The sequence below is a fragment of the Cyprinodon variegatus genome, unplaced genomic scaffold (genome assembly GCF_000732505.1).
Source record: "Cyprinodon variegatus isolate N-32 unplaced genomic scaffold, C_variegatus-1.0 Scaffold940, whole genome shotgun sequence".
Taxonomy (NCBI): Eukaryota; Metazoa; Chordata; class Actinopteri; order Cyprinodontiformes; family Cyprinodontidae; genus Cyprinodon; species Cyprinodon variegatus.
This window is the reverse complement of record NW_015151393.1, coordinates 221236-236178: the sequence shown is the minus strand read 5'-3', so window position 1 is coordinate 236178 and position 14943 is coordinate 221236. Positions and strand designations below refer to the sequence as shown.

Below are 14943 nucleotides of genomic sequence, written 5' to 3'. Positions count from 1 at the left end.
CAGATTCAGTCCACAAGAGCTGGTATCATGTATGTTTTAGTTCTTCTCCCCGGATGTAGTTACTACCTCCTCAGCCATGTCAGGGCTTTGCATATCCTTGCTAATGAAGTACAATTTGACAAAAATGTGTTGAAAAAGAGGTAACTACACTGCAAAAAATTAAAATCTAAGCATATCAAGAAAGGACAATAAAGGTATTTTCTATTCTACTCTATATAACTTTTTGTTAAACTAGGTGTATTTTTTCATGTATTGAGCAGGTATGTTTGACACTTTGCCAATGGAATAAGTTTTGATTTACATACAAAACAACAAAATACAATAACTACAGTCATTCCGTAAAAGTTTAAAAACCAATCCACTGGACTTGGTTTCCAAGGTTTGAAGACATTTCCGTCCAGGAAGCTTTCTCAATTCAAATGTGTGGATTTGCAGTGAGTTTGAGGCTTTATATGAACAAGGCCTTGTATTGCTTGGAAACATGCAAATTGAAACTGACGAGCGGGTCGTTTGGTTCCATTGTTGGCCTGTAATACCTGGAACCTGTCTATGATTGTGAAAGGTCTGTTGTTAAAGGCGGGATAGACTACCGTTCAAAAGTTTGGGGTCACATTGAAATTTCCTTATTTTTGAAGGAAAAGTACTGTACTTTTCAATGAAGATAACTTTAAATTATTCTTAACTTTAAAGAAATACACTCTATACATTGCTAATGTGGTAAATGACTATTCTAGCTGCAAATGTCTGTTTTTTGGTGTAATATCTACATAGGTGTATAGAGGCCCATTTCCAGCAACTATCACTCCAGTGTTCTAATGTTACAATATGTTTGCTCATTGGCTCAAAAGGCTAATTGATGATTATAAAACCCTTGTGCAATCATGTTCACACATCTGAAAACATTTTAGCTCGTTACAGAAGCTACAAAACTGACCTTCCTTTGAGCAGATGGAGTTTCTGAAGCATCACATTTGTGGGGTCAATTAAACACTCAACAGTCTATTCTTGTTCTTAGAAATGAAGGCTATTCCATGCGAGACATTGCTAAGAAATTGAAGATTTCCTTCAATGGTGTGTACTACTCCCTACAGAGGACAACACAAATAGGCTCTAACCAGAGTAGAAAAAGAAGTGGGAGGCCGCGTTGCACAACTGAGCAAGAGGATATGTACATTAGAGTCTCTAGTTTGAGAAACAGACGCCTCACAGGTCCCCAACTGGCATCTTCATTAAATAGTATCCGTAGTAGCCTGTTTGTGCTGTCCTCTGAAGGGAATAGTGCACACCGTTGTAGGAAATATTCAATTTCTTAGCAATTTCTCACATGGAATAGCCTTCATTTCTAAGAACAAGAATAGACTGTTGAGTTTCAGATTAAAGTTCTCTTTTTCTGGCCATTTTGAGCGTTTCATTGACCCCACAAATGTGATGCTCCAGAAACTCAATCTGCTCAAAGGAAGCTCAGTTTTGTAGCTTCTGTAACGAGCTAAACTGTTTTCAGATGTGTGAACATGATTGCAGAGGGGTTTTCTAATCATCAATTAGCCTTCTGAGCCAATGAGCAAACACATTGTACCATTAGAACACTGAAGTGATAGTTGGTGGAAATGGGCCTATATACACCTATGTAGATATTGCACCAGGAACCAGACATTTGCAGCTAGAATAGTCATTTACCACATTAGCAATGTATAGAGTGTATTTCTTTAAAGTTAAGACTAGTTTAAAGTTATCTTCATTGAAAAGTACAGTGCTTTTCCCTCAAAAATAAGGACATTTCAATGTCACCCCAAACTTTTGAACGGTAGTGTAGTTCCCCTGGCTGAAGAAAGGAGGTACTTTGTTCCACTGTGATGGGGTGGTGGTTGTGATGATACCTGGAAGGAATCAACTCAATAACTGAATTGTAAGTTTTTGTAAGCTGGAATCTGAGTTCACCACCTCTGTTTAAGTTTGGTTTTTCTCTCTTAACATAGATGGCTTCCTTCACACCCCTCTCAAACCACCTATTTTCTTTATCCCAAATGTGAACATTCTGGTCCTCAAAAGAATGTCCTTTGTCCACAAGGTTTAGATGTACTGCAGAGTCTTGTCCAGAGGAGGCCGCTCTGTTGTGTTGGGCCATTTGTCTGTGGAGAGGTTGATTAGTTTCTCCAATATATTGTAGACATACAAGGCCATATAAAGCCTCAAACTCACTGCAAATCCAGACATTTGAATTGAGAAAGCTTCCTGGACAGGTAGCTAAACATCTTCAAACCTTGGAAACCAAGACCAGTGGATTGTTTTTTAAACTTTTTAAGGAATGACTGTGACCTGGATGACTGAGAATCTTCATAACTACAGTCTCTTATTTCAAGTGCATAATATCCAATTACATTTTTAAGGGTAAAAGTACTCATTCCATTGGCAGATCATATTATATACCTACTCAAATTAGAGGAAAGAAGGTATTTCAAGAAAACTTTACTCATTTTTAGGTTATGTTTGCAGTGTAAAACATCCAGGAACTCTCTTGCAAAGCATTCCTGGATATATTTTGTCATCTAGTGACCATAGATACACACTACTTTTCAAGGCGTATTCCAGAAAAATTTGAGTCCTCTACTTTTTCATCCACTAGACATTGGGACAAACACATAAATTGGTGTGCTTTATACAGGGGTTATGGCGTACGTTGGGACAACGCCTCGGTGTGGCTAATTGCATTTTAAGAAAGAAAAAACAGCAACAGTAGATTTCAAAGTTAAGCTGAGCCAACAGCAACAAGTACCAACTAGCTTCCTAGAAATGCAGTGGAGTCGAAAGTACAATATTCACCTTTGAAATGTAGTGGATTGAAGTTTTTAAGCAATATTGTTAGAGTTTATAGTTAAAAAGAACAAGCTAAAAGTTAAGTTCACTTTTTCAAAAATTTACCAATATTACAAACCTAAAAAGCACTAGTTTTGGTTAATTTGGTAAATGAAGCCACAATCGTACACAAAAAAACCTCATATTTCACCCTTTAAATGTGTGATCATGATATATAGAAAGAAATGAAAAATACTGGATGCAGTCAAGGTGTACTGTATGTGCACTGAAGCCTTTATTTAATCAAAATTACACAGAAGTTCAGAAACATACAGGAACATTTAGGTTTTGCTGAAAAGATCTGGATCAGAAATTATTTATCATGTTGCTCATTCAGTAGCAAAAATCTCCTAAGATAGTTTGGATGTTTAACTCGATTTGTTGCTTTAAATTTGAAGTGGATTTACCATTAGGCAATACTAGGCAGGTGCCTAGGGCCCCACGTTCCATAGAACTCCTTTTACGTGTATGGTTAATACAGCTATTATTTATTTATGCACATTATTTATGTTTTTGATAAAAATCTTTTCATTAAAATGCCATAAAAATGCTCATAATATTAAGTGTGTCTTCAGTGTCCAAAATATTGGATCAGTCCATTTGCTGCACATGTTCAGAAAGGTAGCAGCAAACCATTTTTAAAAAAACGGTGCGAAGAGCACTGTTGCCAACTTAGCACTTTTGTCTCTACATTATAAGGCCCCTCTAGCGCTTTACTACAAAAAAGTGCTTAGCGCAAAATCAAGTGACTTTTTTCTGCTGCTGGAGACTTTGGCGACAACATATAAAAGCACTGAACTCTGCTCTCCAGAGCAAGTAGATTTTTTAACCCCGCCTCCTGCTCTCCTCTATCTTGTCTGCTGTCATGATTCATGCAGCTATTATTTCATACAAATAAAAAATGGAGAACAGATAAACAGATCATGGCTTGTCTACAGAGAAAAGAAGGACTGGGTTATTTACCTTTTTGAAGGAGCAATCAGCTAAGTTAGAATGGGCTTAGTGATTGGACAATATTTGATTCCCTTTGAGACAGCATAAAAAGGCAGCTGAGCACATTGCCAATATGAAAAAAGACAAAAGAAAATATAGAGAGGAAAACAGCGAGAAAGGGGATCAGAAGAAAGGGACAAATTTAGACATTTTTTTTTTATTTCTTTCTAAAAAACATTTCTATATCTGTATAATGGGTCTGTCTCAATTAAGAGGGCCCCCTGCCTATCTGTGCCTAGGGCCCAAAATTTCCTAAATCCGCCCCTGGTTATAAGTACCCCCTCTAAAAATTACTCAACTAATGTAAATATACTCAAAAAATTTACTTCATTATAGTAATCAAGTAAATGTACATAGTTACTGTCCAACACTGCAAATCACCTGGTATGGGTGGCCACAGGGGTGGGCAATCATTGGCTAGGGGTGGCCATGGTGCCACAGGCTCCCTTTTAGATCCGCCCCTGCACTCCTGGGGGCAACAAATATCAAAGATTTTTAACCAAATATATCATAAATCCCTCGAAACAGTATAGAATAATCGGAAAGGAAAATTCTATAATCTTTTACGTGAAGTGACTTTTATTTCTAACATAACCAAGAAGATAATTTAGTTTCCTTTTCCATACTTGTCCAGAATTAGATTTCTATTGAATTAATTTTAAACGTTGGTTTGTTCACTCCTGCTGGATCTCTGTTTTAGGATAATTGTTTATCTCTTCCAGTGAGGGCATTTCATAGCAATAAATTAATTTATTGATGCAGGAATTTGTACCCCCCTCCGTTCGGAAGTGTGTAATTTATGAGGTCACGAAGAAGAAGGAAACAGAACTCGATAGCTAAGATGGCGGAGGAAAAGCAGGAATCCTCACAGGGAGACATCGAGGGTGAGAAAATCACTTTCTCTTGCCATGCACAACAAGCTGCGCCTTTATTTATCGGACAGCTGCAGCTCTCAGTGCTGCTGTTGTCCTGCTGAGGGTTTTATCCGTCCCTGTCTGAGGCTGCTAGCATGCCTCGTTAAAGGCCACAGCTTCTCTGCTAGCAGCAGCAAACTGCAGCTGCTACACAAAGAAAGACCGAACCGCTGCTTCAGTCAGGCGCAGGGAAACAGTCCATGAACCTTAACACGTGTTTCACTCTAAACTGTAAATATGTAAGAATTAGAATGAAAAAGTGTGTTTTTCCTCCCTAGAGAAGGTGCTTCGTCGTGCCCAGAATTTGTTTTGTTTTCGCACAATTCGAGTTAGCCGTTTAGCTCCCCGAGGAAAAACAAAAATTCACATTAAGTGTTGAAATCATCTGATAAATATTGATTTAAATTCTTCATATATATTTTTTTTGTTTTCCAGAATGGTGTATAATTATGCTTCTATTTAGTTAAATTCAGCACTTTTTCCTACACGATATTACAACCATCCAACGTGATCAGACGTTGAATAATAACATCCCCGTGTTTTAATGATGCAGATGAGATAAAATAAATAAATAAATACAAAAACAGGAGATTATAAAATGCAATAGAAAGTGTCATTTAACTTTAAGATTTAAATAGATCTTTGGTCCCTAACCCCGTGTTCACATTCATTTTTTGCCAAATCATCACCAGAACCACAAAGAAGTCCCCCACCAGAGAGGTTTACAGGGGCTAACAACCAAGCTCATATTCCTTCCTCATTTATTTATTCATTTTTTTGCTATTAAATCATATATATTTATGTTTTAGATGTTCTTGTTTTCGCTGTTTTTCAGATTTAATGTCAAATATATGCATCATGCTTTTTACCATATGCAGCAACTTAAACTACAGGATACACCAACTGGTTTATTGGCCCAGGACATGGAAAATTAAAGCATTTTTTCAGCCTACCATCTACTATCATTATTTTATGGTTTCTTTCTTAAGTCCCTTGTTAGTTTTTATACAAATGATTCCAAAACCAAAGTCTGATTTGTTTGTTCACACAACAATGACCGATAAAGCTTAGTCTAATTCCAGAGCTCTCATTCGTGGTGTAACAGTTAGGGCTGCAACTAACTAAATTATTTTGCAAATCGATTAATCTATTGATTAATTTTTTTTTCTATGAATCGATTAGAGAGTAATCGGGTAGACAGAGGTTCCTTGAAGAAGACGTTTTATTAAACTAAACCAGGTGAAACTAAAACTTTTCCACTTGATCATTTCTCGATACAGCATATTGACAGACGAAAACGTGTTTTATCTTAAACGCAAAATGTTTATATATATATATATATTTTTTTACATTTTTAGAATAATTACTGCTTTAAGTGGGTCACTGTATATTAAAGGCATGTTTTACAGTTTTTACTCTCCATTTAACAGTTAATTGATTACCAATAGTTAACAATTATTTCAGTAATCGATTATTTCAATCATGATTAATCTGATTAATGGTTTCATCTCTAGTCTTCATCTTCATATCTTTGTGGATATGAATAAATAAATGAACAAATGTAATAAAATCAGTTCAAAATATCAATTTATGATGAGCGATTATTGAAATAATCGTGGCCTTAGTAATTAAACAACAGCTGCAGCATAGAGACCCTAAAACATGCCATTGACTGAAGTAATAATCCCCTTAGAGCAGTACTTAAGCCAAAAGTACAAACAAATGTCCACCATTTACAATGATGATAAACCTGTTTCTTAAAACCCTCTGTCCAGAATTTAAGTGTTATAGTTTTAGCTTCACACAGTGAAAAGTCTGTAAAGAAGTTGTTTATTCAGCATGTTTTGCAACCCCATTTATAATCTGTTAGTCACTAGTTGCAGCTTATTGCCTGCATTTAAGCGCACACTTCAAAATAAAAACATCAGTTGATTCTTCCTGTAGAAACCTGAAAGGAATATCGTTTTTTATGTTTTTTTTTCATGTTCATATCATGTCATCTCTGACTTTGGCTGACCTTGATATCGTCTTGTTTTACAGGAGTTAATTGCCTTGCCTATGATGAGGCTATAATTGCTCAGCAGGACAAGATTCAGCAGGAGGTGAGGAATTTTTCATTTAGAGGGAATGCCACTGCAGTGCAATCTGGGTACTTGGCACTTATCTGCCTTTTATGCTAAATCACAGTGTACTTGAGTGGTGGGAGTGAAAAAATGGAAAGAACTGGGAGAAAGACGCACAAAGAAGGAGACATGAAACGAACAACTGTTTTGATTATCGGCAAAGGGATTGACGATATTGGCTAAAATGTTATAACCTTATTTTTAAGATGCAAGCACTATAAAAGCCTCAAACTACCACAGACGCATATATGAATCTCTGAAAACCATGTTACCATTTCTATTCACCTCCAATGTATAATCTTAGAAATTTGCCTGAAAAAAAAAGGTCCTTAGAAGAAATGTACATCAAACCGGGTGATTATCTTTCCCTTCTTATTGTGAGGGACCGAGCCAGCTAAGCATGAGCACACAGTGGTGATTGTCAAGAAAAATGGGGTTTATTTCCCCAAAGTAACAATAATCCAAACAAAGGTTTCAGGTTCCTTAAAAGAGGTCAAATGAAGAGACTAACTTAAGGGCAAAAAAAATATCAAGCTCAAACTAACTGAACAAACAAAACTGACCTGACACACAGCAAACAAAGGGGACTTAAATACTGGCTGATCAGACCAGACTGACACATTGAGGAAGAGGTAGGGAGAACATCTACACCAAATTAACAAAAATAACTAAACAGTTAGCTTAAGGATTAAACTTAAATGACAATCAATAAACAAATTATCAAAATCAGCAAATCCCAAAAGCAAGAAGAAGAAATTATGCCACATTTTGCCAGTTGACGGCACTCCCACAACACCAGAAAAGAAAGCACAAAATATATTAAGCATTTGACAAAATTAAATATACAAAAGTTAACCAAATGTGCGCGCAACAATTGGAACTAACTTTTTCAATATTGTCAAAATAAACCCAATACATTTATGCTACTGTGTATTAAAACTTATGAAAAAGTGGTTGTGTGTGGGGTTATTGACCATGTGACTATCACACTTATATTTCTCAGTAATGGGTTCTTGGCTCTGTCAGCTTCTGTCTTCTTTATTGACTTTCATATGTCTCAGCTGAGTAGACAAACACACATAAACCTAAAAGTCTATGTTCCCACTGTAATAGATGAGTCTACGTATAACTAGCTCTGAAAGTACACAATAAATCACACTGTAGAAAACATTTTATGAGGAGTTTTTATTTTTTTCTCCCCTCTTTCACCCATCCCACAGCTACTCATCTGCTCTTGCCTGTTATTTGATAAAAGTTTGGCTCATTTTGAATTTTTCATTCCAAGTAAGGAAAGAAAAATCAGATCCCAGATTTATTTCTTAGTTTTAAACCTGGCCTTTATTTGGCTCCATCCGTCTTTCATCTTCCTGCTGAAGAGCGGCACCCCCAGAGCATGATGCTGCTAGCACCGTGTTTCAGATGGTGTCATCCCAACTGTCAACCAAACTTTAAGGACAGAATCTGTTTAAAGATTAAGCTAACCAATCTATATGTTGATTAAACGTTCCATGAATTGGGAAAGGTAGAGACGGCTTCATCAGCTGTAGTTTTTGTACTCTGTGTGAGTCTAAGTTAAAGACGGTGTCAGGCAGATGGTCTTAGCAGGGCATGCATCAAGATTAGGGCTGCAACAACGAATCGATAAAATCGACTTTTAAAAGCGTTGGCAACGTATTTCATCATCGATTAGTTGTGTCGCGCGATTAATGCGTCATCCAGCGCTGCAGGTGCAGTGTTGCCAACTCAGCGACTTTGTTGCTATATTTAGTGACTTTTCAGACCCCTCCAGCGACTATTTTTTTTTTTTTTAAAAAGCGACTAGCGACAAATCTGGCGACTTTTTACGGCGTCACTGGCGGCTTTTGGAGACTCTTACGTGAAAGCATGTATCGTTCCTACTCTTGTCCTGCAGCAGCAGCTGCTGCCGTGAGGCGCCTCCCCCATCCCAACCCCGTTCTCCTGCAGGAATCCCTGCAAATGAAGCGCGCATGCGCCAGGATTGACGGCGCAAATTGATCACAATAATTAAAATAGCCTTTATTAATAAATTAACTTGCAAATTATGAGGGCAAGGCTTTTAAAGTTTAAATCTTCTGGCAAAGATAAAGTAAAGAAGATCCTGCAATTTATGGAAGTAAAGCAGAATAAAATCCAGCAAGATCAGTAATATGTCAATTAATTATTTGCCACATTCCCATGTAAATATCTGTCTTTGGAGGATGTGTTTTTTAGCACACCTAGTTCTCTCATTTTTATTCCAAATACAATTTATAATTTGAATCACAGGGCTATTTTTATCTCTATGGTTCAGTATTTTCTCAAGTAGCAACTTTAACTGCTATACTTTCCTGTCTTAAAAGGCAGAACTCTTCTAGTCTAAAAAAAACTCATTTGTTGAAATGGGGGGACCTATTGTTTGAGCCCCTTAGTGGCTTTAAAAAACAAAAATTTCTTTTTTTGCGCTTTATGAAACAAAGTAGCCTATATTTTGTGGATGTACAGCTACATTTCTCATGTAAGTTTGCGTAGTTTTAACACAAACATTTATTTTTCATATTGCACCAGTACAGTTAATGAGCATCCTGTACTTGTGTGCTTGTTTGTTCTGTCTAAAATGTTTATTTTGGAATAAATCAAGATAACGCGTATTTTAGCGCTGACTCCACGTCCTTAAAGACTTAATTTCCTTTCGCTCATTAAGATTAAGTATAACAGCCTTATTTCAGCTTAATTGTCTACATTTAAAAATGCACTTGGAAGAGCCATGGTTTGTTTATTGGTACGGGTTTCAGTGCTGAACCAACAATTTTTCCATTTCAGAAAATAAACTCCCATTGTAAAAAAGGACTGAATCTGTTCATCTGTTTCCCTTTCATCAGTTTAAGGGCAAAATCTGTGCAGTTGTTTAATTGAACTTGTAGACCAAACAATATAATCCTGAGTGCCAGAGTCTGAACACCCCCTGCTCTAGAGCATTGATTCTCCTAGTCAAATAATCAGGTCATTAACAGGATTCTGGGGAACCTGACTGTAAACTGAGAGGTTAATTTGGCCATTTGATGCGTCTGAAAGATGCAGAACAACCAGATATTGAGGCCCTGATTTGAACAGGGTCCAGGTCCTTCCATTAATGACATTTCCTGAAAGGTGCATTAACAGATGGAGAATGACTCAGGGGCTCATTATAGACTCATGGACAATCCGCGCGAAAAACGAGCCGCCTGTCACAGTGTGTGCAGCATTTGTGCTCAGCACAAACGCCAAGCTGACACCATTACACTATCCTTTTGTCCATAAAGTGCACATTTGTGAAGTGCAGGACTATTAAGTTCTCCTGTGAACAGAATATCCCATCTGAGCTGTCAATTTGACTTAGACTAAGTCTAAGAATCTCTGTAATTCTTCCAGAGTCACCATCAGGCCTTTGGCTGCATCAGTGATCAGTGACCTCTTTGTTCGGCCCTAAGTCTAGATAGACGGCCTTTTCTTGGTACAGTGAATGTTATGCCAGTACATAATTAAAATGAACGAGCTCAAAGTTCAGCCCACACAGATGAAAATGAACTAGCTAATGTTCATATTTCACTTTTTCAAAAAGTACTTTACAACTTTAATCAAAGTCTCTTCATGCAATCCTAGAGCATAGTGCTGACATTTTTGAGCTAAATGGGATTCCTCTACATGTTTACATGTGTGAAACCTTGTCAGCAGGAGCTGCTTTCTGCTCATCATCTTTTCCATGCAGATCTGTCCATCGAGTCACAAACTTTCCTAGGTGCTCTGTGCATAAATTCTGTCTGCATGGAGTCCGCTCAGAAGAACGTGGAAGCCCAAAATGACACAATCTGGCTGCACAGACCTCACAGTTAAGAGTTGATACTAATTTTCACTAACTCCAATATGTGTGCAGATCGCAAACACTAACCCGCTGGTGTCGGACAAACAGGACCTGTCAGTGCTTCAGAAAGAATACGCCGAGGATGACGCAGTTTACCAACTCAAGCTCAAGGTCGGTTGGTCAGCAGCTGGTCCCAGGCATCCCCAGGCTGCTGAATTATTTCTGTAAAACCGTTTGAGTGCTCAGGTTGGTCCTGGTAGGAGTAATCCTATGTTTTCTGTCGCAGGACCTATACAAAAAGTATGCATACATCCGGAAAACACGACCGGATGGAAACTGCTTTTACAGAGCCTTTGGCTTCGCTCACCTGGAGTCCCTGCTTGAAGACAGCAAAGAACTTCAGAAGTAAGAGGCATAATTCATGCTAATGGTGCTAAAGTGTTTATTAATGCCGGATAAATTCCCATTATGTTTATCTGACACCAAAGGGCTCAATTTTAACTTAATAATGTCTCATTAAAGATACTTCTTCTTAAAATTCTCAAATTTGTCATGAATATGAGTTTTTGGTTCAGTTTGTGATTCCCCCTCTTTAAACGGATGCATTCTATTTCTTTAAGAGGTCATGTATGTTTCTGTGGATTTCCACAGTTAATTAAGTTATTTTTGGTATTTTAGGTTCAAAGCAGTTGCAGCTAAAAGCAAACATGACCTGGTTAACGAAGGCTTCACTGAGTTTACCATTGAGGATTTCCACAACACAGTGAGTAGTAGCGACATCGCTTCATTGCATTTCACTCGTTTGTGGTCTGGTTGGAGCGGGAGGAGTTCTAGAGTTGATAGAATACTAAACCTTTTAAAATAGATACTGATCAAGAAATAGTTGATGCTATTTTGACTACAGCAGCACACGGTGCGCTCCGTTTAAGAAAAAAAAACAAACATAGATGTAATTTTATTAGGGAAAGTCCAAGGAGTAGGAAAACATTCAGGCATTATTTAGAAAAAGTTAATAACTTCACTTCCCTATTTGGCAAAAAAAAATAAAAAATCACTTGTAACCACTTAAAATCCTATAAGAACCTTTAATATTAAACTATTAATATATATTAAAATAAATAAATGTTCTCATGAAAAAAAAACTTTACAATAAATATTCTTTAGCATATTTTGTTATTTATTTACTTCAAGAATGTGTCAATGTATTTATTTTATTTAAAAAACATATTTCAAGATAATACATGCTTTATTAAACGGTGTTATATTTTTTTTAGAATTGATTTGTTTTTTTTGTAAAACTACTATATAAATAGGGACGTCCTGATCCAACATTAATATCAGATCATCCAGCATCTGAAATCTCCATTTTCATGATAAAATAAATATTCTCCTTTTCTTAAAGTTTCTGTAACTCATTGGTAAATTGTATGTGGGTCATTCGTTTTCATACCTTCCGTTGTTGACTGTGTTCCCTGTTTAAGAAATATTAGTTGATCTAACATCCTACAGTATAAAATAAGTAATGCAGGAAGGATTGAAAAGCATGTTAACATGGTAATGTAGGCTTGAGTTCATTATCTGACGCATGCATATACACACCAGGAACCTTTAAACTAAAATACTGAATTACAAAAAAACATTTAAAAAACAAACATATTTTATTTATATATATATATATATATATATATATACAAAAATGAATATTAGGAACTATATTTATCAAACATTATACTGGGCAAGTAAAAATTGTTTGGGCAAGTGGTAAAAATCCTTAACGTCAACCCCTGTTAAAAAAAAAAAAAAAGAAAGCTTTTAGTGAGGCAATAACTGCTGCTCTAGAGAAATCTGTGTCATAAAATTATATTTATTTAATTTTTAAAAAAAAATTTCTATCCTTTTGAGTAAACGGCTTATTTTAAGGAACATTTCAACAAGAAGATATCGACAAGGATCATGTCCTGGAAAACATATTTCTCAAGCTCCATAGTTGCATTGTTATTCCTAACCTAATGGTGACCAGAATGCTGATGAAAAACATTTCCATTTTGTAAAAGCCACACTTTTGAAAGATTCATATTTTCTTTATCTTCTCCCTATCCAGTTCATGGACTTGATTGAAGTATGTGAGAAACAGCCAAGCCTGCAGGAGCTGCTGAACTCTTTCAATGACCAGAATATGTCGGACTACGTTGTTGTTTACCTGCGCCTCCTTACCTCAGGCTACTTGCAGCGAGAGCACGGCTTCTTTGAACACTTTATCGAGGGAGGACGTACCATCAAGGAGTTCTGTCAGCAAGTGAGTATTTCTGGGTGGGGGTGGGGGGTTGGTGAACTTCCAGAAAGTTCACCAATCAGGAGTAGTAGTTGGCTGATTCTAGTAGCATTTGCTTCTCTATAAAGTCTAATGTGATCGATCTAATTTTCAACAAATTCTGATTTTCTTATGAATACAGCATATAAAACATTAAAAAAATGTTTTAATGTAGCTGGAAATTATGCTATTTTATAGTCAAAGACACCAAAAGCTCTTTGGATCTATTNATATATATACAAAAATGAATATTAGGAACTATATTTATCAAACATTATACTGGGCAAGTAAAAATTGTTTGGGCAAGTGGTAAAAATCCTTAACGTCAACCCCTGTTAAAAAAAAAAAAAAAGAAAGCTTTTAGTGAGGCAATAACTGCTGCTCTAGAGAAATCTGTGTCATAAAATTATATTTATTTAATTTTTAAAAAAAAATTTCTATCCTTTTGAGTAAACGGCTTATTTTAAGGAACATTTCAACAAGAAGATATCGACAAGGATCATGTCCTGGAAAACATATTTCTCAAGCTCCATAGTTGCATTGTTATTCCTAACCTAATGGTGACCAGAATGCTGATGAAAAACATTTCCATTTTGTAAAAGCCACACTTTTGAAAGATTCATATTTTCTTTATCTTCTCCCTATCCAGTTCATGGACTTGATTGAAGTATGTGAGAAACAGCCAAGCCTGCAGGAGCTGCTGAACTCTTTCAATGACCAGAATATGTCGGACTACGTTGTTGTTTACCTGCGCCTCCTTACCTCAGGCTACTTGCAGCGAGAGCACGGCTTCTTTGAACACTTTATCGAGGGAGGACGTACCATCAAGGAGTTCTGTCAGCAAGTGAGTATTTCTGGGTGGGGGTGGGGGGTTGGTGAACTTCCAGAAAGTTCACCAATCAGGAGTAGTAGTTGGCTGATTCTAGTAGCATTTGCTTCTCTATAAAGTCTAATGTGATCGATCTAATTTTCAACAAATTCTGATTTTCTTATGAATACAGCATATAAAACAGTAAAAAAAAATGTTTTGATGTAGCTGGACATTATGCTATTTTATAGTCAAAGACACCAAAAGCTCTTTGGATCTATTGTCTAAATGGTACGTTAAAAGGTCTTGTTATAGTTGGAGATTGGCTGATTAACCCCTTAGCTCCCACTTCCAGTCACGGGACGTTTTGACGTCACATTTTGTTCCACATCAAACAGAAATCTTCTTTGTTAAAAAAAAAATGAACACGTTTTACCTCTTTAGAATCAGGTGATCCTAATGAATACAACTATCATGTCAATTGTAGGCCAACTATACTCCACAAACACTAATGCTGCGTTTGCACCCCATGTGCTTTGAGCAGCAGAAGCCGTGGGTTTACACGAGAAGTCTACGGTAAAAGGGGACGGCGTTTTTTTTTACATTGGCCCTTGATTTTACATTATTACAAAATGTTCTACTCACCCATATAAGTCTTGTGTCATTTGGAGCTGTTCTGAAGATATTCCATTAGGTTATATCCAAGTAACGTCTTCCTATGGGCAACGACTTGAAGGCACAAACTGAACTGTTCATAATTTATTCTTTATGGTACGCCATTATTCATAACGTATGCGAATCACTGTCCCCCAGACATCCACGGTTATATTTTTTATATTTTCATCTTTTAAAAGATTTAAAAGATTAGCTCGCCGAATGAATGCATAGCCGCCTGTAGCCCAGGCTTCCTGTTACGACTCTAGTGCACATTCGTGGATGACGTCATACACGCGCCACTTTGTTTTTAAAACATATAAATATAAAAAATATAACCGCGGATGTCTAGGGGACAGTGATTCGCATACGTAATGAATGCAGTTGTAAAAAAACGGCAAGAGACGACCCTGCTTGAGACGGCTACTGCTGTGGATTCCCAGTGATGG

At 36.7% G+C, this 14943-nt stretch overlaps 1 protein-coding gene across 1 annotated transcript in view; it reads left to right on the top strand.

Moving 5' to 3' along the window:
- Positions 1-4632: 4632 nt before the first annotated feature.
- The window catches only part of otub1 (OTU deubiquitinase, ubiquitin aldehyde binding 1), a 17895-nt gene continuing 7584 nt past the window's right edge, over positions 4633-14943 (top strand). The window contains exons 1-6 of the mRNA XM_015398547.1: positions 4633-4730; positions 6801-6862; positions 10794-10892; positions 11008-11126; positions 11400-11484; positions 12823-13017. Of these exons, the coding sequence (XP_015254033.1) occupies positions 4646-4730; positions 6801-6862; positions 10794-10892; positions 11008-11126; positions 11400-11484; positions 12823-13017 (645 nt within the window). The 5' untranslated portion in view covers positions 4633-4645. The remainder of the gene's footprint in view (positions 4731-6800; positions 6863-10793; positions 10893-11007; positions 11127-11399; positions 11485-12822; positions 13018-14943) is intronic.